Genomic DNA, 27,933 nt, shown 5'->3' on the forward strand with positions numbered 1-27,933 from the left:
CCGTGCACAAGAGTAAAGCATGCTGAGCACACAGGAAAGGTAAGTGCCAAGTCTGGGACTATAAGAGGACCTTGCAATCCTAGCCCATATGCATGGTGGGGAACCTGCAAGGACTTGCCAGGGGGTATTTCACTTTCCCTTGTATCCCCTGCCCCTCCCTATTTTCTCTTGCCCTCCTCCTGACAGTGTCTGAGTGCTTTAGGCTTGCCATCCCCTCACCAGGGGCAGGGGATCCCCTGCTCCCACCTCCTCTGCCCCCACTTACCTGGCCAGTGGGGGGTGCTCCCCCTGTGGCACTCCCCCGGTGGCACGGCACACCCCTGGGTGGTTCAGCACTCCACAGCGGTGCACTCCCATGCCCTGCAATGGGCCCATTTCAGGCCAAATTGGGCCTGCAGGGGGGATGATTCAGCCCTTTGGGGAGCACACGTGCTCGCGGGCTGCCCTTTGACCCACATGATGACATCACTTCCCAGAAGTGATGTCATCATGCACACTGGAAGCATGCCCGTGCACAAAACTAAAAGGTAAGTGCCCGCGTCCCAGTCTCCCACCAGGAGACTTAAGGGACCTGGCAACCCTAGCGTGCTCACCTTTCTCTATATCCTCTCTTTCAAACCCACTAAACAACTTTCCTTTTACCTGTCCGCTATCCTCATCTACATTAACTAATTTCATTTATATACTGCCTTTTCCCACAGTGGGGACCCAAAGCAGCTTATGCTTCTGGCCTCCATATTATCCTTACCATGAGAGGTAGGTTAGGCTGAGAGCATGTGACTGGATCAAGGTCATCCAGTGAATTTCCACAGAAGAGTGGTGATTCAAACCTGGGTGTCCCAGACCTACTTTGAAATTCTAACCACTATAGCTTTTGAGCTTTTGAGAGGGGTGGGTATTGCTGTTAATCAGTAGCAAGCAGCCAGGCCTGGGCAAGTCATGCTAGTCATGTTGTATCAAGTTGGCTTGTTGTTTATGGGCCTGTCCCCAATGAGTCCTCCCACAAAGGCCAAAACAGTCCTGAAGAGGGCCTTTCCCCCTTCCCCTGCCTTTAACTGACAGAAACTAAGCTTGGAATACTGGCTGAACTCTTCTGGTTGCCTAGCAACAGCCACTGAGTACATCTGGTTAAAGGCACTCCGTTTATCATTTTGGGATTTTTAAATCCCCCAATGTATTTTTTTTTAAGATTTCAGGTTTTTTTGCAAACCTGGGGCAATTTTCAGTTGTGTGGAAAAATTGTCTAGTCATGGCTCCAGTCTCTGGATTTAAGTATCCTCAGATCAGGGCCACTTGGCTATTAGTATATAAGATAAGAGCTGATGGTGTTAATACATGTCCCGGATAAATATGAAACTAATTTGCATAGCCCTGCCATGGAGCTTGTGAGAGGATTCATCTACTCGATCCATTGAGAAGAATAAACGTTTGTAGTTAGTCTTAAATTCTTTCTTAAGAATAAGACAACTGAAATTGTGATGGGTTTCTTGGCAGAGGAACACTTCATTGAAAAACATCAGGAGGAAGTGATTCATCGAGCCTGCAGGGTCAACACTGTCTTGCAGTGGCTCCACGATCAGCATTCCCTGATAAAGGAGGAATCAGACCAGAAGAAAATGTTCCAGTTGTATACCCTGGTGCCAAGATGGAACAGGAAACAGAAGGACCATCTTTACACCGTGTTGAAGAAAACAAATGGACCCCTAATTGCTGAACTTGAGGGTAAAATGATCTCTTCATTCTGACTGTTGACTGGGGAACTGACGAACTCTTGACAGGGCCAAGGCCTGATTCTTATTTGTGCCTGGCTTGAAACTGTCACACTAGCAGCAGCAAGCAGAATAGGTGGTAGGTTGCGTTGTAGGCCATACCTGGCAACCAACAGGAAGTTTTGGGGGATATGGGGGTCACAACGGCATGTGCACCATTATGTCACTTCTGGTGAATGAAAACAGAGAAGTAACATGGGGTGGCTCTAGGAATTGCTGGAAACTCTATGGTAAAACAATTGTGAGAGTGAATCCACAGAAGTTTGTTTTGCAGCACAGCTACTGTTGCTGAAGCCCCCAAGCTCAGAGGTAAAGCTGAGTTTTCCAAACAATCCTGCTTATCCAAACCTGCTGCGATTCACATGGGAAGATCATATATGCTCATAGTAATGATATGTGGACTTGGTGTAACTGCAGAACACTAACCTCACATGCAGTTATGAGGTGCTGATTGGTTGATAGGATCTCCCCAGGTTGCTAGGCAAGATCTAAATTCCGGTCATTATAGGGTTAACACATTTGTTTTGATCCTGTGAAACCTAACCTGGAAGTATAACCTTGGCTTAGAGTCAATCCAGTTTAGAAACCATAAAAGGGTTAATTACCAGCAAGCAGGTGTAAGACGCTGATGCAGACGCACCCCTCCCCTTTGGCTTACCAAAGCCATTGGAAAGTGAAAGGAGGAAGCCCGCACTGGTTGATTAATGCAGAGGGTTGGAGGAGAGGCATCTTGTGCGGAGGGAGGTATCCCTCCCCCGTTGTTCCGCAGAACAGCTCTCCTGTCCCCAAAGCCAAAGGTATTTTAATTAGATATACGTAGATCTTTTTAAAAAGTTTTCCTTTCCTTTCCTGGACTTTCCCTGGTCACCGACAAGCAAAAGCTCGTCACCCCTAGCCTTCTACTCATTCCCCTGGTGAGAATGTGAATGCTCCTGAGAGCCCTGGTGCCTTTTGGGGGGGGCTTGAAGGGAGATTAAGGGGAGGAGAAATTGACAGAGCCTTTAGGGAGGCAAAGAGAAAATAAATAAAAACTCCTGAGGAGCATCTTGCTGTGTGCCGGGTCTAGAGAGGTGAAAATGCTTCCGCTCCTTATTTTCACACTACAATTCCCGGCTAACATTGCATCTTCTTTTACGTGAGCATCCTCATGAACTGCTTCTTGTGTATAGAGACTCTCAGCTAGGTTGTGTTTGGGGGGGAATGGTGGCAGTACTATCAGTACTATGATCTGGGTTTTTCTTTTAGGATTGGGACTCTAATCCCTGATTCTACTAGATCCCCTGGACCAGTGAGTTTGGCTTCTTTACCCCAAAATCGCTTGTGATAAATATGGTGTTTTTTAACAAGACGTTAACAAGGGTGATGGTTACATAGGAAGACAATGATACAATTACATCTCATCCGGAGGATCCCTAGCAGCCTTCTTGAGGTGTCTCTTTATGGGATTAATTGTGGGTCATGTGTCAACCAGTGAGATCTGAAAACCTCAAGGCTTGTCTAGCTGCTTAAATGCCTTAGCATCACATGTAACTGTGCACTGCTAGAGCTGAGGCTAATTGGCTTGGAATTGGCAGGCCAGGCCTGAAGCCTGGGATAGAATGAAAGATGGTAAATAGAATTTGAGGAGTTCTGTAAAGATTCATTGTCTCCTTGCCATACACATCCCAGCTGCCCCAACCAACTACACAGTTGGGATTCAGGTGTGGCAGTAGTTGTCTGAAAGATTATTTTTGCCTTGAAACTCTTTCAAAGCTACGTATCTGCTATTTCTCTTTTTTCAGAGGGGCACTTTGTTGAAAGGCACAAGGAGTATTTGATGAAAAACATCATTGGGGAAAGAAAAGTTGCGCTCATATTAATGGAACAGTGTACAATCAGCTGTCATGTGTATGGCGACATCTTGGGGAAGAAAAAAATAATGGAGATGCTCTATGAACTGGTGCCAAGCTGGAACGGAGAACAGAAAAATTGTCTCTACAGGGCATTCAGGAGCACCAATGAACGCCTGATCAAGGAACTTGAGAGTGAGGAATCAAACTCACAGCTATGACTGATGGTCTGTTGGGTTTCTTCATTTGCACACACATGGAAATCATTATTTGTGCAGATGATTAAGGTAGATTTTGCCTCCCCACCCCAGTGCTGGTATTACTATCAAGTTACCATCCATAACGTATTTGTGTGGCACAGTGAAAACAAAATGCAGACACTAAACTACTAGGTACTGAACCTGATATATAAAGAGAAGATCATTATGTTTCACCTGCCATCTGCCCAGCAGTAGCAGTGCAGACTTCCCTAGAAAGTAGCCATAGTTATGGTGAATCTTTACTGCTGCTGAGGGCCAAGCTAGAAGTGACAAATTACACTTGAATGGCAAGTGAACAGACTCACCTGTATTCCCCCCTGTTCACTTGTGCTCCGCTTGTGCTCGTGGAGCGCAAGTGAACAGGGAGGAATACAGGTGAGTCTGTTCACTTGCCATTCAAGTGCAATTCGTCACTTATAGCTTAGCCCTGAGATGTCCTCTCCTTCTTGAACAGGTAGGAAAAGCAGAAAAGATGGTTTGATTCCCAACTGCCTTGCAGAGAAATGCTGCTTGTGTGAAAGAGAGAAGGTAAGCTCCTTGGTTCCCTATTGAAGAATGTAATGTATTATACTTAAGAAATGGCTGCAGTTGTCAGGTCTGACATTAATATTAAGTGTGGCCAGAGAAACTCCATTTTAACTTTGTATCTGTCTTAAGCTTCTCTCTTGCAGGTGACATACCAGCCAACAGCACTTATCTACAGGGGGAATGTTTTGTCTACTGTTTCACTAACCCTGAGAAAGTTTCGTTTTCACAGCTTCAAGCAACTTGTTTTGGGAATAGTGGGGGGAGGATGGGAACTGCTGGGCTATGCTGTTCTGTGTGTAACTCTGTATCTCCATTCGCAACAATTCCTATGTACCAGCCAGGATACCTATCTTGGTCAGTGGATTATAATGGTTGCATTTATTCAGTAAACTCTTTGAAACCAAAGGACTCATGCCGTTTTGCAAGAGATAGTCTGAAGGGCAACTTTTATTGAACCACAGTCTGACATTTTGTTGCGAATCAACATTGTTCCAATGCCTAAACCAGGGCAGTCGGATTCCAAGGCCGGTCCTGGCAGGGACCCTTTGTTTGATCCCTATGCTTCCCCCGGTTCGGGAAGACTGGAACCTAAAGCACCCGTTCAAGGAGAAACGGAGCAGCTATTAGACCTTGTGCCTGACACAACGGTTACTCAACCTCGACCAGAACCATTGGCATTGCTTCCTACGCCGAGGCAGTGGGGCTCCAGGCCGCAAGAGACGAGAGAGAGGAGAGTGAGCACAATATTTTCCAGGTCACAGATGGAGGGAAACCGGAGATTTAGTTCAATCCCGGAGCACCCAGACAGCAAACCCTGGTATCATTGGAATCGAGAGGCCGATCAACTCGAGTGGAATCGTCGGGTATCGGATACTACTCAAGTGTGGGAGACATCCCATCGGGATGCGCTGACTTGGGATTATGCGGAGAGCACCCCGTGGTCGGGGCAACGACAGTGCACCGAACAAAATTGGGTGCAGTTACAGAGTCGCGCAATGGCCATTGATGCGGGGATTTCTGCGGTGACAGGTTTAGCAAAAGGAATTTTGGCGGGGAGATCGGCTATGGACCAAGGAGCGCAAGGTATGGGAGAAGTTAGGCCGTGGCCAAAAGTGACGGCATCCTACGCTGAATATATGGAAACAATACAACAACCCAAAGAAACTACTCCTGATATGCCGAGCCGACATCAGGAGCAACTTCAGGACGCGTACAAGTCCTTGAAGAGAGGTTAAGTGGTATGGAAGAGAGTTTGGCCCATGCGGTACATCTGCTGTCCGTACTGGTAGCGGGAGACGGCACCCCACGAGGTGAAGGGACGACTGGTCAGGGTGTTGAACAACAACTAGCAGCACTACAAGCTCTGGTTCCTAATCGTCAGCCGGGAGATCCAGGTGAGGAACAAGAAGAAATAGTGCCCCTGAACCAACCGACAAATCCGGATGATGGGGAGACTCCCCTCGAACCACCGGACGTTTGTGAGGATGAGGATGAAGAGGAAATTGAAGAGGATGGTGATGATAAAGGAGAGCCCCAGGCTCCACCCGATGATGTTATTCCGGAGCAGCCTCCGAACCAAAACCCTCCGGATCAAGAGGAGCGCCCATTGCCACCACCTCCACTGGGACCACCCAATTTAACCCCGAGGCAAGGTGAGCATCCTGTAATACCTCGTTCAGGGGAAAAACCGACCCGGCCGCTACCACAGCAGCCACGGTTCAGCCCCAGCTTCCACCGCAACCACAAGGGACACCGCGTCTACCACCGCCACAATTGCTGCCACCGCCGCCGCTGCATCTTCCACCACAATTACCACCGCAACCACAAGGACCCCTGCGCCTACCACCACCGCATCGTCCACCGCAAGTACCACCGCAACCACAAGGACCACCAGTGGCCCCAAGATTACCAACTCCAACAGCACCGGCCCCCCAGCCTGGGGGTCTTCCGGCACCACGGCCCCAAGGTCCTCGGGCACCACGACCAAGACCCCAACAGCCCCCGGTACAATCGTATCAACCAGATTGGCCACCCAGGCAGGATCAGCACCCCATCCCATATTACCCGAATCCACCACCGGCGCCCAGGCAACAAGAATTACCCATGGGATGGGTGAAGTTAGAAGCTACCTTTGATGGAGATCCCTCTAAATTGGGATTTTTTCTTGTGCAAGCATTACAATTCTTTAATCACTGGGGACATTTGTTTGGAGATGAAGCAAGTCAAGTCGATCATCTAGCTTCGCGCCTACAAGGAAAAGCTGCAGAATGGTATGTAGCCTTGTATGATTTGGTGGCTCCTGAACTATATACCTTGCAAGGCTTGGTAGATGCGCTGCGAGCGCAATATGAGGACGCTTTGGAAGAGAATAGGGCCCGTACAGAGTTGCAATCTATCAGGCAAGGCAACATGTCGGCTAGAGACTATGTTACAAAGTTCCGACAACTTGCTGCCAAATGTCCTAGATACGAAGAGGCATCTAAAATAATCATGTTTAAACAAGGCATAAATCCTAAATTGTTAGATCGGGCCCTAATGCAGGATGATCCACCCACACTTCTGGGGTGGATTCAACTAACTTGTGAAGTAGAAAACCGTATGCAAGAGGTACGTCTGGTCGAGCAACACCAAGCAGCTGGCCAAAGACGAACTCCCACAATTGTGAGAGGGGGCAGAGGAGCAGGCTACGCAACAAGAGGAACGAGAGATGCTAGATGGCAACAAGGACTATGTCTACAATGTGGCCAAAGCGGTCACTTCGCAGCGCAATGTCCATTCCGGCCTGTGCAAAGATCTCCATTCCCACCGAGACGCACTGCTCCAGCCGCTTCTATTCCACAGACCAGACCCACCCCTGCTCCGCGCACTGCACGGGGAAGAGGGGCTTTCCGAAGAGGCCCTCCCGAGAAAGGTCTGGAATTGGAAGAAGTAATGGATCTTGATCCAAACGCTTACATAGGTGGTGAGACACCCGAAAGCCCAAATTCAGGAAATGAGATGGATCCGTCGTAAGCGGACCCAAGCGGCAGATCAAACCCCCGTCAATCCCCACTGCGGATAGACCTCAAGGGTCCATATTATTCATGCCGGTTATGTTAGTTAATCCTGAACGGAAAACCCATATTCGAGTACAAGCCCTCATTGATTCTGGTTATTTGAGGGATATAATTGCACCAGCTCTAGTACATGGACTAGTATTACCAATAAGAGAATTGGAGAATCCCGTTATATTTGAGCAAATGGATGGATCTAATATGAATCCAGTTACTACTGAAATAGTACCTGTTATCACCGGCATGGGTCAACACTGGGAGAAAAGAACATTTGTGATCAGCTCCACAGCCAAATATCCTCTAATATTGGGCAGCAGATGGTTATGGGATCATAATCCAGATATAAATTGGGCTGAAGGAAGCATCACCTTTAAAAACGCATCCTGCCAAACTCATCGTTGGGATCAGAGCTAGGGGAATGACCCTACCAATGTGGAACATGCCTTACTAACCCAAGAGGAGGTGAACCAGATTCCCAAACCCTATAGAGCATATTTGCAAGCTTTTACCAAGGAAGAAGCTGATACCTTGCCCCCTCATAGTAGAACGGATTGCGCTGTGGAAATACTACCCGGGGCTACATTACCTAAAGGCAGACTTTATCCAATGAGTCCAAATGAGAGAGAAGAACTTCAAAAATTTATAGATACCAATTAAAAAAGAGGATTTATTCGACCAGCAAACAGCCCTCATGCAGCACCAGTTCTTTTTGTCAAAAAAAAAAGACGGAGGATTAAGATTGTGCACAGACTTTAGAGGACTTTAACGCAGTCTCCTCAACGAACGCCTATCCGATCCGGCTCATCAGAGATCTACTCAACGTAGTGGCTCAAGGTAAGATCTTTACAAAATTAGATTTAAAAGATGCTTATTTCCACGTTCGTATAAGGGAGGGGGATGAATGGAAAACCGGATTCAACATGCCCCTCGGACAATATGAATACTTGGTCATGCCATTTGGCTTGGCTGGGGCCCCCTCCGTTTTCCTGTCAATGATCAATGAAGTTTTGCATCAATTCTTATACAAAGGAGTAATGGTGTACCTAGATGACGTGTTAATTTATTCGGAAACAGAAGAAGAGCATGTACAATTAGTACAACAAGTATTAGCTACTCTCATGTGTAACAAATTGCCCATCAAGTTATCAAAATGTGAATTTCATAAAACCGAACTGGCCTACTTAGGCTATTGCATATCTAAAGATGGGCTGAAAATGGATCCAGGCAAAGTAAAAGCCGTGCAAGACTGGCAAGCCCCCACTACTCGCAAAGAACAGCAATCTTTTCTGGGCTTTGCAAATTTTTATAGAGTTCATTCAAAACTTCGCCCAAATCGCTTTACCCCTCACTGAACTGTTAAAAACCAAAGATAAAGGGGAGCAAGCGAAAAAACCTAAAGCTAAAATTGACTGGACACCACAATGTCAAATAGCCTTTAACCAGTTAAAACAGCAATTCACATCTGAACCCGTACTACAACATCCCGATGAAAACTGCCCATTCGTAGTACAAGTAGACGCCAGCGATGCTGCGATTGGGGGCATCCTGCTCCAAAAGGATGCGAGAGGTACGCTTAAACCTTGTGCGTACCTGTCCAAAATATTCTCTGACGCAGAAAGGAATTGGAATGTATGGGAGAAGGAAGCTTTTGCTGTAAAAGCCGCACTCTGTAACTGGAGGCATTGGCTAGAGGGGGCGCGGTACCCGTTTGAAGTCTGGACTGATCACAAAAATCTAGAGGCACTGCGCAGTCTGAGACGTTTAAATGCGAAACAATTGTGGCGGGCCGAATACTTTTCCAAATTTAATTTTACTCTACAATTTTTGCCGGGCAAAACCAATTTCCTTGGCGATGCCCTGTCGCGCATGCCCCAACTTAAAAGCAAACGGGAGGAAACAATAGACACAGTATTTTCGCCTACTCAACTGGGAGGCGTGGTTACTGGGAGCCGCACAACACCACCTTCCAAACCTGACAATGAATGGAGGCTGAAGCTAAAATCCGAAACGGAGAAGGAGGGGGACAAGAGGCCCAAAGATAAATTAACCAAGTCAGAGCAAGGGGAATGGCTGTGGGGAAACCGCTTATATGTACCTGAGACTTTACGAAAAGAAGTTTTACAGCGTTGTCACGATGCCCCCACGGCCGGACACTATGGTTACTTAAAAACCCTCCATTTAAGTCCAGCGACAATTCTGGTGGCCAAGCATGCACAAAGACATTTCTCAATACGTAGCCTCTTGTCCTATCTGCCTCAGTGCTAAATCAAGAAAGGGTAAACCTCCGGGACTACTTCAGCCTCTTGAAACGCCATCTAGACCCTGGGAAGTTATCTCTATGGACTTTATAACTGATCTTCCCCCTTCAAAAAAATCATACTTGCATATTGGTAGTAGTGGATCTTTTTTCCAAACAAGCCCATTTCATCCCTTGCGCCACACTACCTTCGGCAAGAAAACTAGCAGATATATTCCTCAAACATATTATAAAACTACATTCTTTTCCATCAAAGGTGGTCTCCGATCACGGTGGACAATTTGTTGCCAACTTCTGGCGGGAGCTCATGAGTTTAATGAATATTGAACAAGGCTTGAGTTCAGCACACCATCCTCAAACCGATGGACAATCCGAAAAAACTAACCAATTATTAGAACAGTTTCTCCGCTGTTATATCAATTTTCAACAGGACAATTGGTTTGATTTGTTACCTTTGGCATAATACTCTTAGAACAACAGCGTGCACGCCTCTATGGGAGAAACTCCGTTTAAAGTGGTTTATGGCTACCACTTCAACCCTTTTCCTTTTGAAACGATTCCCCCCAAACCGATGTCCTACGACGTTGCAGAATGGTGGGGGGAAGCAGCTCAACAATGGACATTAATTCAACAACATCTTTCTAAAGCCAAACTGGATTATAAAAAATACGCTGATCGCCATCGTGTGGCCGACTGGGAACTACACCCAGGGGACTTAGTGTTGTCAGACTGTGGCTAGATAATGTCCTTCCTACAGGTTCTCCTCTACAAGCAAACAAGAGTCCATTGTTTGAATAAGGAAACTTTACTGCAGAAATGATTCATTATAGCCCACTGTCCTGAATAGGAGATTCAGGATGGTACAAGAGCATTGTTACCAATGAAGGGCAAAGCATGAGGTACAAAGTAACAGTTCCCAGCTGAACCAGCCTCCCCCCACAGTTCTCAAAACAACATCTTTCAGTCTTGGGAAGCTGGACTCTCTCAAGGCCAATCCTGGGTGGAACGGTGTTAGACAAAACAATCTCGTTCGGTGAGAAGTCTGCTTGGGAACTGGTGCACCTGTGGGGAAAGCACTTAAACACTAGAAGCATTAGAAAATGGAGTCAGTACAGCTCATATACACACTGAACCTGACATTCTGCCCCCCTTAAAATAAATCCCCCCCAGGTTTATATGAGTAGCGAGTATGAAAAGCTTTGGTTAATCTAGGAGCATGAACATGTACAGAATTCACCCACTCATCGAACCCAGAGTCAAAGTCCTTCCATCTGATGAGGTAAAACAACTGATTGCGTTTGATTTTAGAGTCCAGAATTTGTTGTACCTCGTAGTGTATTTGGTCATCTATTAACGTTGCAATGGGTGGAGCTTTGACGTGCCATTTATCATCTGTTGGAGCCTTCTTCAACAGGCTGACGTGGAATGTATCATGAACATGGCGCAGATTTTTGGGCAAATTTACAGCAACAGTCACTTTGTTGATCACTTTGCGCACTGGAAAAGGTCCAAGGAACTTTAATGCCAGTTTGCGGCTGATTTGTGCTAGTTTTAAATTTTTGGTGGAAATATAAACATGATCTCCAGGTTGCAAATCCCATTCGGCCGCACGGTGGCGATCGGCGTACTTTTTGTAATCCTGTTTGGCTTTCTCGAGGTGTTTTTTGATGAGAGTCCATTGTTGGGCTGCCTCCCCCCACCATGAAGACACATCTGGCGAAGTTGAGGAGAAGGAAGGGGGAGCATCCAACGGAAAAGGGTTAAAGTGGGCCCCATACACAACTTTGAAAGGGGCCTCTCCTGTAGAGGCACGTACACTGTTGTTGTACGAAAACTCTGCTAGAGGGAGGAGGTCCACCCAGTTATCTTGTTGGAAGTTGATGTAGCAACGAAGGAACTGCTCTAAGATTTGATTAGTTTTTTCCGACTGCCCGTCGGTTTGAGGGTGGTGGCTTGAACTGATTCCTTGCTCAATATTTAACATCTGTAAAAGCTCCCGCCAGAAGTTGGCAACAAATTGTCCGCCGCGATCCGAAATTACCTTGGACGGAAAAGAATGTAATTTTACAATGTGTTTTAAGAATAGATCTGCCAGTTTTCGAGCGGTGGGGATAGTGGTACATGGAATGAAATGGGCTTGCTTGGAAAACAGATCCACTACCACTAAAATGCAGTTATGTCCCTTGGAAACTGGTAAATCAGTGATAAAGTCCATGGATATCGTTTCCCAAGGTCTGCTGGGCGTTTCCAATGGTTGTAATAGACCCGGAGGTTTTCCCTTGCGGGTTTTGGCGCTGAGGCAAATGGGGCAGGAGGCTACGTATTGGGAAATGTCTTTGCGCATGCCCGGCCACCAGAACTGCCGTTGTATTAAGTGTAACGTTTTCAAGTACCCATAGTGTCCTGCGGTGGGGGCATCATGACACCGCTGTAAGACCTCCTTTCGTAGACTGTCGGGTACATAAAATCTTTTCCCTGATAACCAGTCCCCCTGGGGGGATTGTTTCAGTTTGGATTTGGGCACCTTATCCCCCTCCTTCTCCACCTCAGCCTTAAGTTTCGATTTCCATTCTTGGCCGTGCGGAAGGGGCTGGCTTGCGCGGCTGCGTGTAGTTACCACGCCTCCCAATTGCGTAGGTGAGAAGACTGTATCTATAGTCTCCTCCCGTTTGCTCTTATGTTGGGGCATGCGCGATAGGGCGTCCGCTAGAAAGTTAGTTTTGCCCGGGAGGTAATTCAAAGTGAAATTGAATTTGGAGAAAAATTCTGCCCACCGCAATTGCTTGGCATTCAATCGGCGAGGGCTTCGGAGGGCCTCCAGATTTTTATGATCTGTCCAAACCTCAAATGGGTGGCGTGCCCCCTCCAACCAATGCCGCCAGTTCGTAAGGGCTGCTTTTACTGCAAAGGCTTCCTTCTCCCACACATTCCAATTTCTTTCTGCATCAGAAAACTTTCTCGATAGGAATGCACAAGGTCGAAGCTTCCCGTCCTCCCCCTTCTATAATAATAATAATAATAATAACATTCGATTTATATACCGCCCTTCAGGACAACTTAATGCCCACTCAGAGCGGTTTACAAAGTGTTATTATTACCCCACAACAATCACCCTGTGAGGTGGGTGGGGCTAAGAGAGCTCAAGAGAACTGTGACTCGCCCAAGGTCACCCAGCTGGCTTTGTGGAGGAGTGGGGAATCAAACCCGGCTCTCCAGATTAGAGTCCCGTGCTCTTAACCACTACACCAAACTGGCTGCAATAAGACTCCTCCAATTGCAGTATCGCTGGCGTCGACCTGCACTATGAAGGGGTAGTTTTCATCGGGGTGGCAGAGAATGGGTTCTGTTACAAATTGCAGTTTTAAGCATTCAAAGGCTGTTTGGCACTCAGGTGTCCATAGCAATTTGGAGGAGGGTTTTTTCGCTTGGTCCCCTTTATCTTTGGTTTTTAACAGTTCCGTCGGGAAGCGTGATCTGTGCGAAATTTGCAATAAATTCCCTATAGAAGTTGGCAAATCCCAAGAAAGATTGTAGTTCTTTACGGGTAGTGGGAGTTTGCCATTCTTGGATCGCCCGTATTTTGGCTGGATCCATTTTCAAGCCATCTTGGGATATACAATAACCAAGGTAAGTGAGTTCAGTTTTATGGAATTCGCATTTGGACAGTTTGATGGGCAGTTTGTTATTCATTAAGGTTGCCAGGACTTTTTGAACCAATTGTACATGGTCCTCCTCTGATTCTGAATAAATTAACACATCATCAAGATACACCACCACTCCTTTATACAGAAATTCATGCAGTACTTCATTTATCATGGACATGAATACAGATGGGGCTCCAGTTAATCCAAAAGGCATAACTAAGTATTCATATTGTCCGAGGGGTGTATTAAACGCGGTTTTTCACTCATCCCCAGCTTTGATACGAACATGGAAGTAAGCATCTTTCAAATCTAATTTTGTAAAGATCTTACCTTGGGCCACGACGTTGAGAAGATCTCGGACGAGTGGGATGGGGTAGGCGTTGTTGGTTGACACAGCATTAAGTCCTCTAAAGTCCGTGCATAGCCGGAGTCCTCCGTCTTTTTTCTTTACGAAAAGTACTGGTGCTGCATGGGGACTATTGGCTGGACGGATGAACCCCCTCTGAAGATTGGTGTCAATGAATTTTCTGAGTTCTTTCCTTTCATGGAGACTCATAGGGTAGAGTCAGCCCTTTGGTAGTGAGGCTCCCGGTAAAATCTCCACTGCACAATCGGTCCGTCGGTGCGGGGGCAGGGTATCGGCTTCCTCTTCAGAGAAAGCCGGTAAGTAAGACCAATAATGATCGGGTATTTGATTTATTTCTTCCTGTGTAAGGAGAGCTTTCTCGGTGTGGGTTGGATTGCTATCCCAATTTTGATTCCACGGCTTTCGCAGTTGGCGTGGCTGAAGGTGATGCTTCCTTCTGCCCAATTTATGTAGGGGTTGTGATCGCATAGCCACTTACTGCCCAGAATTAACGGGTATTTGGCTGTGGTGCTAATGACAAAAGATCTTTTTTCCCAGTGTTGGCCCATGCCCGTCACCACCGGGATTGTTTCCGTGGTTACGGGATTCATATTGGTGCCATCCATTTGTTCGTAAATGACTGGGTTTTGTAATTCCCGCACTGGTAATACTAGTCCATTGACCAGGGCTGGGGCGATAATGTCTCTAGAGCAGCCTGAGTCAATTAGGGCTTGTACACGGATGTGCATTTTCCTTTCAGGGTTTAACAAAGTCACTGGTATGAACAATATGGACCCTTGCGGCCGGTCCCTAGTTGGGACGGGTCGAGAGTGGATCTGTCGTTTGGGCCCTTTCACGACAGATCCATTTCGTTTCCCGACTGGGGGCTTTCCGGGCTCTCCTCTCCATTTAAGGTAGTGGGGTCGTATTCCATGAGTTCTTCTGCTTCTAACCCTCTGTCTGGGGCATTTCGTTGGGAAGTGCCGCGACCCCTACCTGATCTGGGCGCTGGTGTCGGGCGTTGCAATGGGGGGAATGGAGCAGGGGTTGGACGCCGTAGTTGGAGCGGAGGTCTTTGCACAGGCCGATAGGGGCATTGTGCTGCAAAGTGGCCCGCTTGCCCGCATTGCAAGCACAAACCTTGTTGCCATCTAGCATCTCTCGCTCCTCGGGTAGCGTATCCAGCACCTCGTCCTCCCTTCTGCAAAGTTAGGGGCCGTCTTTGTCCTGATTGTTGTTGTTGCTCAACTAACCGGACTTCTAATATACGATTCTCAACTTCACATGTGAGTTGAATCCATCCTAACAGCGTAGGAGGATTGTCTTGCATGAGAGCCCTGTCCAGGAGTCTAGGGTTCAGCCCTTGTTTGAACAGTATTATTTTGGTGGATTCCTCACACCTAGGGCATTTAGCGGCCAGCTGTCGGAATTTTGTAACATAGTCTCTGGCCGACATGCTGCCTTGTTTAATAGCTTGCAGTTCTGTTCTGGCTCTGGTCTCTTCTAAGGGGTCTTCATATTGTGCCCGTATAGCATCCACCAACCCTCGCAAGGTATTGAGTTCCGGGGCCCCAACATTGTATAGTCCTACATACCAGTCTGCCGCTTTGCCTTGAAGCCATGAACCGAGATGTTCGATCTGGCTGGCCTCACTTCCGAATAGATGTCCCCATCGATTGAAGAATTGTACCACTTGTACTAGGAAAAATCCCAACTTGGATTTCCAATTTCACCCAGCCCATGGGAAGATCTTGCCTTGGGGCTGGTGTAGGGTAATAGCCCATCGGAATGGTTAGTTGCATTTGCGGCGTGATAGTAGGCTGCTGGGGGGGTGGGGGTAATTGGGGCCAGGGTTGCGGCGGTAGTAAGGGTTGCCCAGGACCCCCCGGCTGCGGCGGCAGATGCGGGGCGGGTTGGATTGGAGGAGGCCTTATCGGTTGGGTTGGTGGCGGTATCACCAGTTGGGCTGGTGGCGGCCGTACCGGTTGGGTTGGGGGTGGCCGAACAGGTTGGGCCAAAATCGGTCGCTGAGGTGCGGGTCGGTGCGGTCGAAGCGGGGGAGGTCTTACCGGTTGATCGGGAGGTGGTAGCACCGGCTGAGCTGGAGGTAACCTTACCGGCTGTTGTGGTGGTATTAGTTGCGGTCGGAGCGGGAGGGGCCACTGTGGCAAGGGCCTGATGGGTGCTGGGCCACGCGGGCTTGCCCCTCCCGGCGTCGGTAATCTCGGACTCGGAAGTTGTCCTCGGGGTACGATCTGCAGTGGTTGATCCCCCCCGGGGGTTGTCGTACGGGGGCAGTTGCCGGCGTTTGGTGTGGTGTCTCCCCCCTTGGAGGAGCTGGAGGCTCTTCTAGCTGATCCGGTTGGATGGGTATTGGAGAAGTTGGAGGGGGTATTACCGTAGATTCCGTCGGGCGGGTTGGCTCCTCTCCGTTCCCTCCTGGGACATCTGTTGGAGTATTCCCGGGATCCGGAACTTCATCCGTCCTAGGGACCTCCGTTGGAGTCTCTCCAGGGCAGGGATCCCCCTCTTCCTCCGATTCAGAGGTATCGTCAGGGCACTGGCTATTGGAGCAGGAATCCCCTTCACCTCCCGTCCCTGGATTGTTCGAGGGCGGCGGCTGCAATGGGGCGGGCTCCCTCGGGTTAGAAATAACGCTTTGTAGGGTAGCTATTTGTATAGCCATATCTTCGGGTGATGGTCTCTCTCCCGCCACCATTAACGAGAGTAGATGTATGGCATGAGCTAGGCTTTCTTCCATATCGACTAACCTAGCTTCTAGCATTTGAATTCTACTTGGACCCGGTTGGTCCGTCGTGGAGTCCCCTGCAGCTGCTGCCAATGGGGTATTCGGCCTCCAAGGTGGAGGGTCTCCCTGATCGTCCTGCGATCTCGCTGCTAGAATTCCTTTGGCCAGTCCAGTAACTGCCGAAATGCCGGAATCCACAGCAAGGGTACGATTTTGCATCTGCACCCAACTTTGCTCGGAAATCTCTGGTTGCTCCGTCCACGGAGTGAGTTCCGAATAATCCCAACTTAGGACGCCGCGGCGGGACGTTTCCCATTCTATCTGCTCGGTCGTCCTATTCCAAAACAGCCATGGTTGGCTACTGTCCAATTCAGGGACTGTTTCTAGGCTTCGGCGTCCGTCCATGGGTACCTGAGGGGGCACCCCACTGGCCCTGCGCTCTCTCGTTTCTTGAGGTCTGGGTCCCCACTCCGAGGGTGTGGGTACCGAGAACAATGGGATGGTGGCGGCCGTCGGCTTTTCACCTCCGCTGTCGAGATCGATGAGAGGAGGGGTGGTAGTTGAAGCTCCGTTCCCTGCTGGTGCAGGGCCTTGAGGTTGCACTTGTTGATTGCCGGGAGACGCATACGGATCAAACAAAGGATCCCTGTCCGGGACTGCTTTGGATTCCGATGGGCCCGACTTAGACATGATTGGTAACAAAATGTCAGACTGTGGCTAGATAATGTCCTTCCTACAGGTTCTCCTCTACAAGCAAACAAGAGTCCATTGTTTGAATAAGGAAACTTTACTGCAGAAATGATTCATTATAGCCCACTGTCCTGAATAGGAGATTCAGGATGGTACAAGAGCATTGTTACCAATGAAGGGCAAAGCATGAGGTACAAAGTAACAGTTCCCAGCTGAACCAGCCTCCCCCCACAGTTCTCAAAACAACATCTTTCAGTCTTGGGAAGCTGGACTCTCTCAAGGCCAATCCTGGGTGGAACGGTGTTAGACAAAACAATCTCGTTCGGTGAGAAGTCTGCTTGGGAACTGGTGCACCTGTGGGGAAAGCACTTAAACACTAGAAGCATTAGAAAATGGAGTCAGTACAGCTCATATACACACTGAACCTGACATTCTGCCCCCCTTAAAATAAATCCCCCCCAGGTTTATATGAGTAGCGAGTATGAAAAGCTTTGGTTAATCTAGGAGCATGAACATGTACAGAATTCACCCACTCATCGAACCCAGAGTCAAAGTCCTTCCATCTGATGAGGTAAAACAACTGATTGCGTTTGATTTTAGAGTCCAGAATTTGTTGTACCTCGTTTAGCATTAGAAAATGGAGTCAGTACAGCTCATATACACACTGAACCTGACAAGTGTATCTCTCCACAAAAAATCTCAAACTTGCCCAAAGCAGCCGAAAACTGGCGTACAAATTCCTGGGACCTTTCCCCATTCAAAAGATCATTAATAAAGTAACTGTAACTCTGGACTTACCAAAGAACTTACGTCAAGTTCACCCAACGTTCCACATCAGCTTATTAAAGAGGGTTCCACCGGCAGACCAACGGCACGCCCATGTCCCCCCCCCCCACCCGGCCAACTTCAATTGACAACCAGGTTCACTATGAAGTACAACAAATTCTGGACTCTAAGTTTAAACGCAACTGATTATTTTATCTTATTCGTTGGAACGACTTTGATTCTGGGTTCGATGAGTGGGTGGAAGATATCCATGTTCATGCCCCTAGATTAATCAAACAGTTTCACAATCTGTACCCTCTCAAACCAGGGGGAAGGACATTTAGGGGGGGCAGAAATGTCAGGTCTGACATTAATATTAAATGTGGCCAGAGAAACTCCATTTTAACTTTGTATCTGTCTTAAGCTTCTCTCTTGCAAGGTGACATACCAGCCAACAGCACTTATCTACAGGGGGAATGTTTTGTCTACTGTTTCACTAACCCTGAGAAAGTTTCGTTTTCACAGCTTCAAGCAACTTGTTTTGGGAACAGTGGGGGGAGGATGGGAACTGCTGGGCTATGCTGTTCTGTGTGTAACTCTGTATCTCCATTCGCAACAATTCCTATTTACCAGCCAGGATACCTATCTTGGTCAGTGGATTACAATGGTTGCATTTATTCAGTAAACTCTTTGAAACCAAAGGACTCATGTCTTTTTGCAAGAGATAGTCTGAAGGGCAACTTTTATTGAACCACAGTCTGACAGCAGTAAGAATTCCTGTTTTCTTCTTTCCAGGCAAAAATTGGGGAGTGGGGAATAATGGATTAAAGTAGACAGGAATTGGCAAGTGGGGAATCAAGGCTTGGGATTTGTTTCCAGTAAGCAGAATGCAATATGATCTTTACACACTTAATTGTTACTCTTGCCCTTGCCTCTGTGGGTGGGCAAAAGAGAACCAAAGGTTCTGTTGGAGGTCTCACGGACTCCAGTGGAATTCAGCTGCTCCCATTATATGTATGGAAGCTGAAAATATGATTATTTAGCACAGAAGAACTGAGGGAAGAAGGGGGCAACCTCACTAACCACATGACTGTTTTGGTGGGAAAAAACACTCTGGAGCGGTCCAGAGGGAGGGGTCACTCCCCCCCCGGTAGCCTAAAAGATAGAAAAATCCTGTTCCAAGCAGTTAACCTGCACAAGCGCAGCCCCAGTGTGTACCTGCACGAAGACCTTAGTGAATAACAGTTACATGTAAGTGCAACCCTGTTTTCTGTAGGTCTCACTGACTCCAGTGGAATTCAGTTGTTCCCAGTATGTGTATGGAAGCTGGAAATAGAATTAATATCAAGCCTGTATGTCCCAAAATCTAGCTTTACAAAGAACCAGCTATAATACAATCTCCTGTTCCTCAGGATTTTCTAGAGATCCAACCAGAGCTTGTTCCAAATGCCGAAGAGAAGCTGACAACATACAGGTGAGGGTCCAGAGTAACCATCTTGGAGCAGCTGAGACTCTTAAGTCAGTTTCTCCTCTTTGAGCTTGAAATATAGCCTTAGTAGAACTAACTGCTTTCTGCATCCTTTTCCATCCTCAGAAGCTTTTCGGTATAGAATCAGAATCAGACTGGACTTGTTAAAGGATCCTTAAAGGACTGAAATAATAGACTGTGTATGTTAACTTTCAAGTTAGTCCTGGTTCTGATGCAGCTTTTTTACTAGTGGTGGCCAAACTTTACTCTGTTCCATTCAGCATCAGTGTATAAACTTTGACAGAAATCAGATGGAAACAGGACACCCCTTCCTGAGAGCTCATTCTCCAAGTTTTGTTTAAAACTTCTGGTTTTTTTTTTTCATCCAAGACTTAGTCATGAATCAGAGTTCAGAGAGAGCTGGCTAAAAATCTCCCAAATAGTAAGTCTCTAGGGCACTGTGGGCAAGCACAGGGACGCTCCCAAAACTCAGGAAGAGGAGAGCTGTGCAGCTGAGCTTGCTTGAATAAGGATAGAGAGTCCCCACTCCCAAAACTCTTTGCATGCTGTTTCCACAAGCTCCTGCCTCATATTCCACTGGGGTTTTTGTCTTATAATTGTTGATCAAACAGCTAGTAAATTCTTAGGGAAGCAAGCAAAGAAAGTAGCATCAGACTATTTTTTAAAGTTCAATTGCTTGCTATTTTTCTCCTCTGAACTTTGCTCCACAATATACCAGTATAAAATACCAGTAACAGAACAGTAACTAATAATTAGTCATTTCACTTTCAAGTTATATAATCAACAGTTAGAATGTCTTTTATCATTGTAAAATAAAAATACCAATAATGGAAGAAAGAGCTTCCAAAACTTATATAAGAGAGATTCAACTTAGTTTGAGGACAGAGTTGTCAACCTCAAGGTAGGGCCTGGAGTTCTCCCAAAATAACAACTCATTTCCAGGCTACTCGTCTCCAGGCTACCAAATGGCAGCTTCAGAGGGTGGATTCTGTGGTATACCAGCAAGTCTAAGAGAAAAGGAAGTCCTATAGTGACTACAGAGGATAGGTGCTTTGGGTCTTCAGTTCTTCTCCACACTGAGTTTCCTGCCTTCCTCAAACATGACCCCCAAATCTCCAGGAACTTCCCAACCTGGAGCTGGCAAGCATAGTTGAAGAGCTTCCTTGTGTGTGTTCAAATAAGCTTAGGAATTGGTGGTGGAGAGTGCTGTCAAGTCACAGCTGACATGGTGACCCCTGCTGGGGTTTTGCAGACAACTAACAGTGGTGGTTTGCCATTACCCGTCTCTGCAACCCTGGTCTTCATTGGACGTCTCTCGTCCTATTACTAACAAAGGCCAACCCTGCTTAGGTTCTGAGATCAGAGGAGATTGGGTCAGCCTGGACTCTCCAGGTCAAGACAATCTCAAGTATTACACAGCCCTTTTGTTTTCAAGCCTCGGGAATTTGGCTTGCCCACAGTTCCCTGGGGCCTTTGAAACCACATTTGAGTTTTCAGTCCATTTCTGAGGAAGGCGGACTATAAATGATGTAAATAAATGGACTATTTTTGCATAGCATTGTTTGAGTTTTCATTAGGGTCTAGGGCAGGGGTCCCCAATAGATAGCTCTTGAAATACCAGTAGCTCACGAGTTTATTGTGCATCCCCCTGAAGAAAGAGCCACTTTAGGCTTTTATATTTTAAAGAAAGCTTTTATTGTGTTATTTTTCTCTCTGCTGCTTAGAACAAAATCTAATAAGATGCTAGGCAGGGAGCTTGAGATTTTTTTTTCATTATTTAGGAGTAACTCTCATTAAAGAAAAAGATTGCAACACCTGGTTTGGGGGCTAGATTAGAAATACACAAACTAAAAGCATAGTATAGACCTTCAATGTTTGCACATTGTTTTTAGGTGTTCAGTGAATGGTTCTTCCTCACTGAGAATTCTTTGATGCGAGTGTCAGCAAAGCAGCCTGAATCCTTCAGGGCACAGTAAACAATTTTGGCCTGTTTTGAAAGAAACTTTCTGAGTTACACTGTTTTCAGGGAACTCATGTAATTTGTAGAGAACCTTCCCCTTGACGGATCAGGGACATTTCCCCCTCTTCTCTTCTCTGTTGTGGCATGCAGAATTCACCTCCCCAAGGCAGGCACCTTCCTGTGCTCAGTTACCGAACTCAAGTTTGAGGTGAAGGCGGCCGTGACTCTTGAATATGCATTTCGTTCCTGGGATCAGCACCTGAGCGAGGCCGTGATGCAGACATGGATGGTGGCCGGTCCGTTGTTTGACATCCGAGCAGATGCTGAAGAGAAAGTGGCAGCTGTTCACCTCCCTCATTTTTTGTGTCTCAGAGGTAGGGCAGTTACGAGAACAAAAATAGGTTGTAAAATTGGGTATCATAATGCATCTTTTTTTTAAAGACAGATTGACTGTACAGTTCATGGCCAGATATACCTCTCAGCCCATTTTTCTCCCTCTTTTCTGTTCAATCTGGACTCCTCCCTAAGATTTTCTCCTCTTCTCATTTGTTTGGGCCATCCCCTCTTCCAAACATCACTTTTAATCCTCTGCAGGCATCAAGCTGTTTTCTCAAGCCTCTGTCCCTCCCCCAACCTTCTGCTCATTCAACCCTAAAATGTATTAATTAAAATATTTATATCCCACCTTTCCTTGTTTACAGAAACCCCTCCACACACACTCAGTGGAGGGGAAGGGGGTACCCGGCAAGAGCCCAACGCCTGCACTCCCCTCCTGACTGCATGTTCTCCCTCCGATAGACTGCTGCTCTGTAAACTTCAATTAAATGGAGAGCCAAGCTCGAAGACCAGGATGCCTACATTTCCCATCAAAACTTGAGGGAAGCTGACAAGTGTCCAACCTGTGTCAGGCGTCACTTGTAGTTTGGCTCATAGAGTGTAGAACAGTAATCTGGCAGCGAGGCTGCAAAAGCACAGATCAGCATGGCCATTTTGGGTGAGTCTGAGAAATGGCTGGCAAAACAGCTGTAGTCTTGGCCACGACATCAACCTGTGTCTCAAAAACACCCCAGAGCTCTGAACCTGTTCTGCAAATACTAACTCCACTAATAGATCTAGTCTCTCATCAGCTCAGACTCAAGAAGATCAAGCAAGCACTGCCATCTGCTGCATCTGCAGGTCATTAAAATAGAGATTGGTGTCAGATGGGCAAAGCATCTAAGCATGCCTGGATGATTGCCGAGGGCACCAGAGCAGGTAGGAGAAAAGAGGTGCAAGGCAGGCCAAGGCCAGATTGGCCATGGCAAATGGCAGCCCCAGGAGGCACAACTAGCATGCAAAGGCAGCCTGTAGCAGATGGGTATGGAGCCCAGACAAGCAAAACTGGCAAACTCCTGCTTTCCCACTAGACATGGGCACGAACCGGAAAAAAACCAAACCATGCAGTTTGTGATTAATCAAATTTCACGAACCATGAACCACGAACTTTCACAGACCTGTCCCTGGTTCACGAACCGGTTCGTTTGGTTCGTGAAAATGTCACATCCAGGTCAGAAAATCATCGTTTCCAGGTCAGCAGAAGGTCACTTCTGGGCCAGAAGGTCACTTTCGGGTCAGCAGAAGATCTGCAGGAAGTCTATCCCCTGTTGCCTAGGAAACTGATTGATTGGCACCAAGCTGTCCGCAGTGACGAACCAAAAAACGAACCAAATGAACCAGCCTAAAGTTTGTGGCGGTTCGTCAGAAATGGGATCTGATGAACCACGTTTTGCAAACCATGAACCAGCCTGGTTCGTGCTTAATTTTGGTTCGTGCCCATCTCAATTTCCCACCCTCTTTCATCTGGGGGACAGGGGGCAGGGAAAAGGCAGGCCAACTGAGCAGGCCCTCAATCATGCAGTGGTGCTGCTCTCATGTTGCCAGGAGGAATGGAGGCGATGCAGTGAGGAAAGAGAAAGAGCAGTGATGGCAGATAACAGTTTGACTCAGCTCTCTCACTTGTCTCTGCTACTGCTAAGGGCAGCAGCATCTGCCTGCCCACCTCACCCAACTGCTGTTAATGACGGTTGTTCTCAAAAACCAAAGGGCAAGAAGGCTGAAGGAGGCGGGCGGGTGGGCGTTTGCCAACCCTTCCCTTTACTTCACCCTTCTGCCTCAGCTCATGGGCTCTTGCCTGGCCACCATGGCTCTGCTCCCCAGACAGAGGGAGGGAGCCCAGGAGCCCAATGGCTGTATACCTACCCAGCTCCGTTTGCAACACCTCTGCATCACTCCACTTATGTGAGCGGGGGGTGCTGTTTGCCTATGGTCTTGAAAGCCTTTTGGCAGTCCCTGCAGGTGTGCTGTAACCCAGAATGAGAGATTGAGAAATCTAGATTCCCTTCACATAGCCCCCCTTCTATCATTATACTAGACTAGACCTCTACATCGTGTCTTCATCTGTGGGAAAGAAGTCCTGGCTTCTGACTCATCCTAAATTCACTTTCATAGACACCAGGACAGAGGGAAACTGCTCCACCATCAATTTCCAATAATAAGGTTGTTTTTAAAAAGCAGATGAGAACCTTTCTTTCTTAACCACTTGCTCCTAGGGAGAAAAACAGATGAGTCCCAGATGAAAATCGCCCATTTTACTGATGTGGGGATGACCCTGGAGAAACCAGCGCAGGTGACCCAGTTTCATGCTGTGTTGGAGAATCCCAAATTCTCTCTGCTGGGAGTGTTAATCAAACCGATCTACGATAAGTTCTTCCGTGTGCATGCCGTGGTGCTGCTTTATCAGGCCTACAAGAGGATCACGGCGCTTAACCTCTACTTGGTTCCCAATGACTCTTCCTTGATACAGGTGAGAAGTGACAAGAGTGGCTGCAGCCCCCCTCCTGCAGAGTAATCGTAGGTAGAATGCAGGCTGGAGCAGGTGTTTTATTAGTGGGTGATAAATTCTGAGAATTATCAATAAATTAGAACACTTTCAAGGGCTACTTGTAAGTAAATCTATTTCTTGACTCTTGAACTAACATGATGGTCTTAAAAGAGGGGCTGCTAAGATGGCTCCTGCATCTCCTTGCCAGACCTTCTGGGGATCAATTATGAAACGAATCCAGAACCAATGATTAGAACTGGGACTGCAGCACAGATTTTGACCAGGAGTACACCTGGCAAAGAGTGGCAGCCTTCCTGGTCCTCTGCTGATCAAACATGAATGATAAACATGATTTCAGATACATGTTTTTCTCAAGAATCAAGTCCAGTAGCACCTAAAAGACCAACAAGATTCCCAGGGTAAAAGCTTTCATGAGTCAAAACTCCTGTAGGCAGATACAAAAAAGTTTTGTATCTGATGAAGCGTGACTCTCAAAAGCTCATACTCTGGAAATCTTGTTGTTCTTTAACTGGTCTCAAATCTTGCTCTTCTACTGCAGAGCAAGATGGCTACCCATCTGAAACTATGTTTTTCTTATTCACTATTCACATTTTTAAGGTAAATTATTTACCCTACACTATTTACATTTTTAACATGCAGCCTGCCCACTTAAAAAAGACTAACGTGTTTGCATTCAATCCCTGTTGAATCTCTTGGTCTGTTTGGATCTGAGCAGAACACAGAAGAGCTGTTGCCATAAATGTCAAATGCTATTAAATTATTTTCTCAACACTCAATTTTTCAGTGAGTTTTGTTTGTTCATACTGGGAAAGCAACAGCTTTACCAAGGCAAGGGGATTGCTGAACAGCATGATTTTACTCTGAACTTTCCACCATTTTGTGAAGGGGGGAGCCAAGCATTTCCCTCGCAGCCTACAGCCCAGTCTCTCTCTATGTAAAACAATCCAGGTTGTCTGATTTCACAATTTGATTAATCAAAAACCACAATAGTATTGCATTGCACTTTTTCTCCATTTCTGTCTTGGTGAGAAATGCCCATTTCCCTCTAAACAGGCAATCAAAGATGAAGAGGAGAAGTTCCACTCAGTGCTGGTGCGGAAACCACCTCAAACAAAGGAGCCCCTGCATTATGGCTCTCACTATACAGTATCCAGTTCAGCAGACCTCAAGATAAGCCCACAGGTAGGCGCACCTCTCAAAAATACTTATGCACCATTGCAGTGAACTAAATTGGTAATCTTCTCTCGATTGTCCTTATGTAGAACTTATGGAGAAGTTGGGGGCTTGGTTGGAGGGGGCTGAGACTGCCAGTTAATAAGTCTTAATGAGTGACATGAGGAGTCTGGGGTTTATTTGGTGATTGCACTGCATGAGAGAAGGTACATAATCCAGCATTCTGAAAATCTCGTCTTAGTTGCTTTTCTTTTTTTAAAGCAAAGGCAGATTTTCAGCCCTCAGAGCTGTGAAGTTAGTCTTGAAAGTTGTAGATGTCGCTGAAACCAATTTGGGACCATTCTGTACCTTGGAAATCAGGTCTGCTCTTTCTAGGTGTCATTATTAATATGTATCATTAAAATAAACTGTGCATAGTGTTTTAGAGTATAACAGCAACTGAAATAAAATGTAGTCCCTATTCTGAGAAGTATGATGGGAGAAGCAGGGATAACAAGAGATGGGTGTGAAAAAAATGCAGATAGCCACAAAAACTCCCCATATGCTCAGAGTGGCCTCTTGATTAACAGTTGGTCGATTTGTTCTTTTGTGCTCTGAATTCTTCCCTAACTTGATGTTCTCTAACTCTGTATCAGGAACTAGAATTTACTTACAAGACCCCAGGACAGCTGCAATCCTTTGTGGAAGTCCGTATCATAAAAAGCGAGAGAGTTGATCTCAGTATGAAAAACAAGGAAGAGCGTTGCTGTGTCTGGGATACTTTGCTCGAACCAGGTATCTCTTGTTTAATGGTGGATTTTTATGGGTAAGGTAAAGCAGCCTTGCACAAAAGTCCACAATATTATGCATTCACAAGTATAATTGACATGTATATGAGAGTGATTTGTTGAAGTTACTGTCCTGAATAGAAGGGCAAAAATCCAAACTCTCTTCCCGTTCAGAAAATGTTCCTGCTTGTCACCTTTACTCACCATAGGTAACCAAGAGAGTGGAGTCCATGGTCAGATCCATATATTTGCTATATGAAAAATATTTGCAGGACAACACCTTTCATTAGAAAGATCATTTGCAGATATTCTCCAAGTATGGAATGAAGGGGTCTTCATGTAGGGGCACATTAGAGTTCAACACAGATGGTAGGAAAGATTCAAAGTGAGATTCAAATACATGTTCTTGGATCTACTCAAGGTTAACTTAGAAAAAGCAGTGAGTATTAAGAGCACTTGCTCTGATTGCATCTCATAATCATAAAGCACAGGAAGGTAGTAAGAAGAGGCTGCTCTTCTTTAAAATGCCCCTTGGCCTTTATGGGTTGGAGGCATATGTATATTGTGTTCTGGTAACAGGTGTGTGCAGTTACACTCCCCTGAAGGGGAGAAGCCTCAGGGTAAAGAAAAATGTCTTGGAAGAAATGGCTCTGATCCTTTTTCTTGTATTTTTTTCCTAGAGGACTTGTTGGTTCCCACAGCCCCCACTGAATTAAAGCATAGTGAAGCAGCAATTCAGGTGGAACAGCGCTTTTCTCGCCTGGAAATTAGAGAAGGTATTGACAATAACCTGGTAGTGGGGGATTGTGAGGGCTCTATGTACTCAGGAAATTCCCTACATATGCTGGAAAATGTTACAAATTATCCAAAATAATATGGATAACCTTCAAAAGTGGCCTGATGAGGGTGGAATGTCAAGCACCCGTTAAAAGGGAAAATGGAGGAGATGGGAAATCAGATTGTCCAAGGCCCTGAACATTGAATAAATCGTAGGCAGCGGAAAACTTGAGGGGAAGGCATGGGAATTCCAAATTGTGTGTCCTTCTCCTGTGGTTCTTCATAGGCCTCCATTTGATGTAAATTCCATTCAAAAAGTGTTGATATGTTACTGTTTTTTTCAAATCCCAACAACCTAGTGACTTAGGACTCTTTTTGATTAGGAAAATACTGGAAGTGTAACTAAGTAATAGTGATTTGATCAAGGTCACCTAAGTGTTTGGAGCAAAGCTGTGATTTGAGCCAGATTATCCCATGACCTAGACTGAGGGCTGGATCCAAGATCCCCGCCCCCGCACACTGCATGATGATGTCACAAAGTGATGTTATCACACAGGGTCCGGGGGCGTGCTGCCCACACAGCAAGCTGACCGCCTCGCACACTGTGCACTGCAGAGCTGGCGGCAGCAGCGTGGGCAGCTGAGGGGAGGGCTGGGAGGCTGTCCGCGCTGTTCGCCTGCCTCGCTGACAGGGCGGCCGGCTTGCCATGTGCTTTGTGTCCTGTGCAAGGCAAATGGCGTGGGCGGGCTCCCAGCCCTCCACTCAGCTGCCTGCGCTGCTGCCACTGCCAGCTCCAGCATGCTCCCAGCAGCTGGCAGCCGAGCCTGGTGCCCCCTCTTTGGTGGTGCCAGGGGCAGGCTACCCCCCCCCTGGTTGATTTATCCCTGTGTAGGCCAGGTCCCTTTTCACACAGCCCTAGTTATCTGTTTTGGTTGCTAGTTGCTAACGGATTTTTTTTTTGCCATTTTACACAGACCTGGTTTGGCTGCCAAATGA

General features: G+C 46.8%; 1 protein-coding gene across 3 annotated transcripts in view; it reads left to right on the forward strand.

Moving 5' to 3' along the window:
• LOC129338334 (uncharacterized) overlaps positions 1-27,933 on the forward strand; it is a 90,851-nt gene that overhangs the window by 60,258 nt on the left and 2,660 nt on the right. For 2 of the 3 annotated variants that reach the window (XM_054992468.1, XM_054992470.1), the window contains 9 exons: positions 1,495-1,722; positions 3,551-3,793; positions 4,313-4,386; positions 19,303-19,364; positions 21,490-21,713; positions 23,928-24,181; positions 25,274-25,402; positions 26,029-26,167; positions 26,841-26,936. In XM_054992468.1, coding sequence (XP_054848443.1) covers positions 1,495-1,722; positions 3,551-3,793; positions 4,313-4,386; positions 19,303-19,364; positions 21,490-21,713; positions 23,928-24,181; positions 25,274-25,402; positions 26,029-26,167; positions 26,841-26,936 — 1,449 coding nt within the window. The remainder of the gene's footprint in view (positions 1-1,494; positions 1,723-3,550; positions 3,794-4,312; positions 4,387-19,302; positions 19,365-21,489; positions 21,714-23,927; positions 24,182-25,273; positions 25,403-26,028; positions 26,168-26,840; positions 26,937-27,933) is intronic. The other variant, XM_054992471.1, reaches the window with a different exon arrangement.

This window comes from Eublepharis macularius, chromosome 12 (genome assembly GCF_028583425.1).
Source record: "Eublepharis macularius isolate TG4126 chromosome 12, MPM_Emac_v1.0, whole genome shotgun sequence".
In the NCBI taxonomy this organism is placed as follows: Eukaryota; Metazoa; Chordata; class Lepidosauria; order Squamata; family Eublepharidae; genus Eublepharis; species Eublepharis macularius.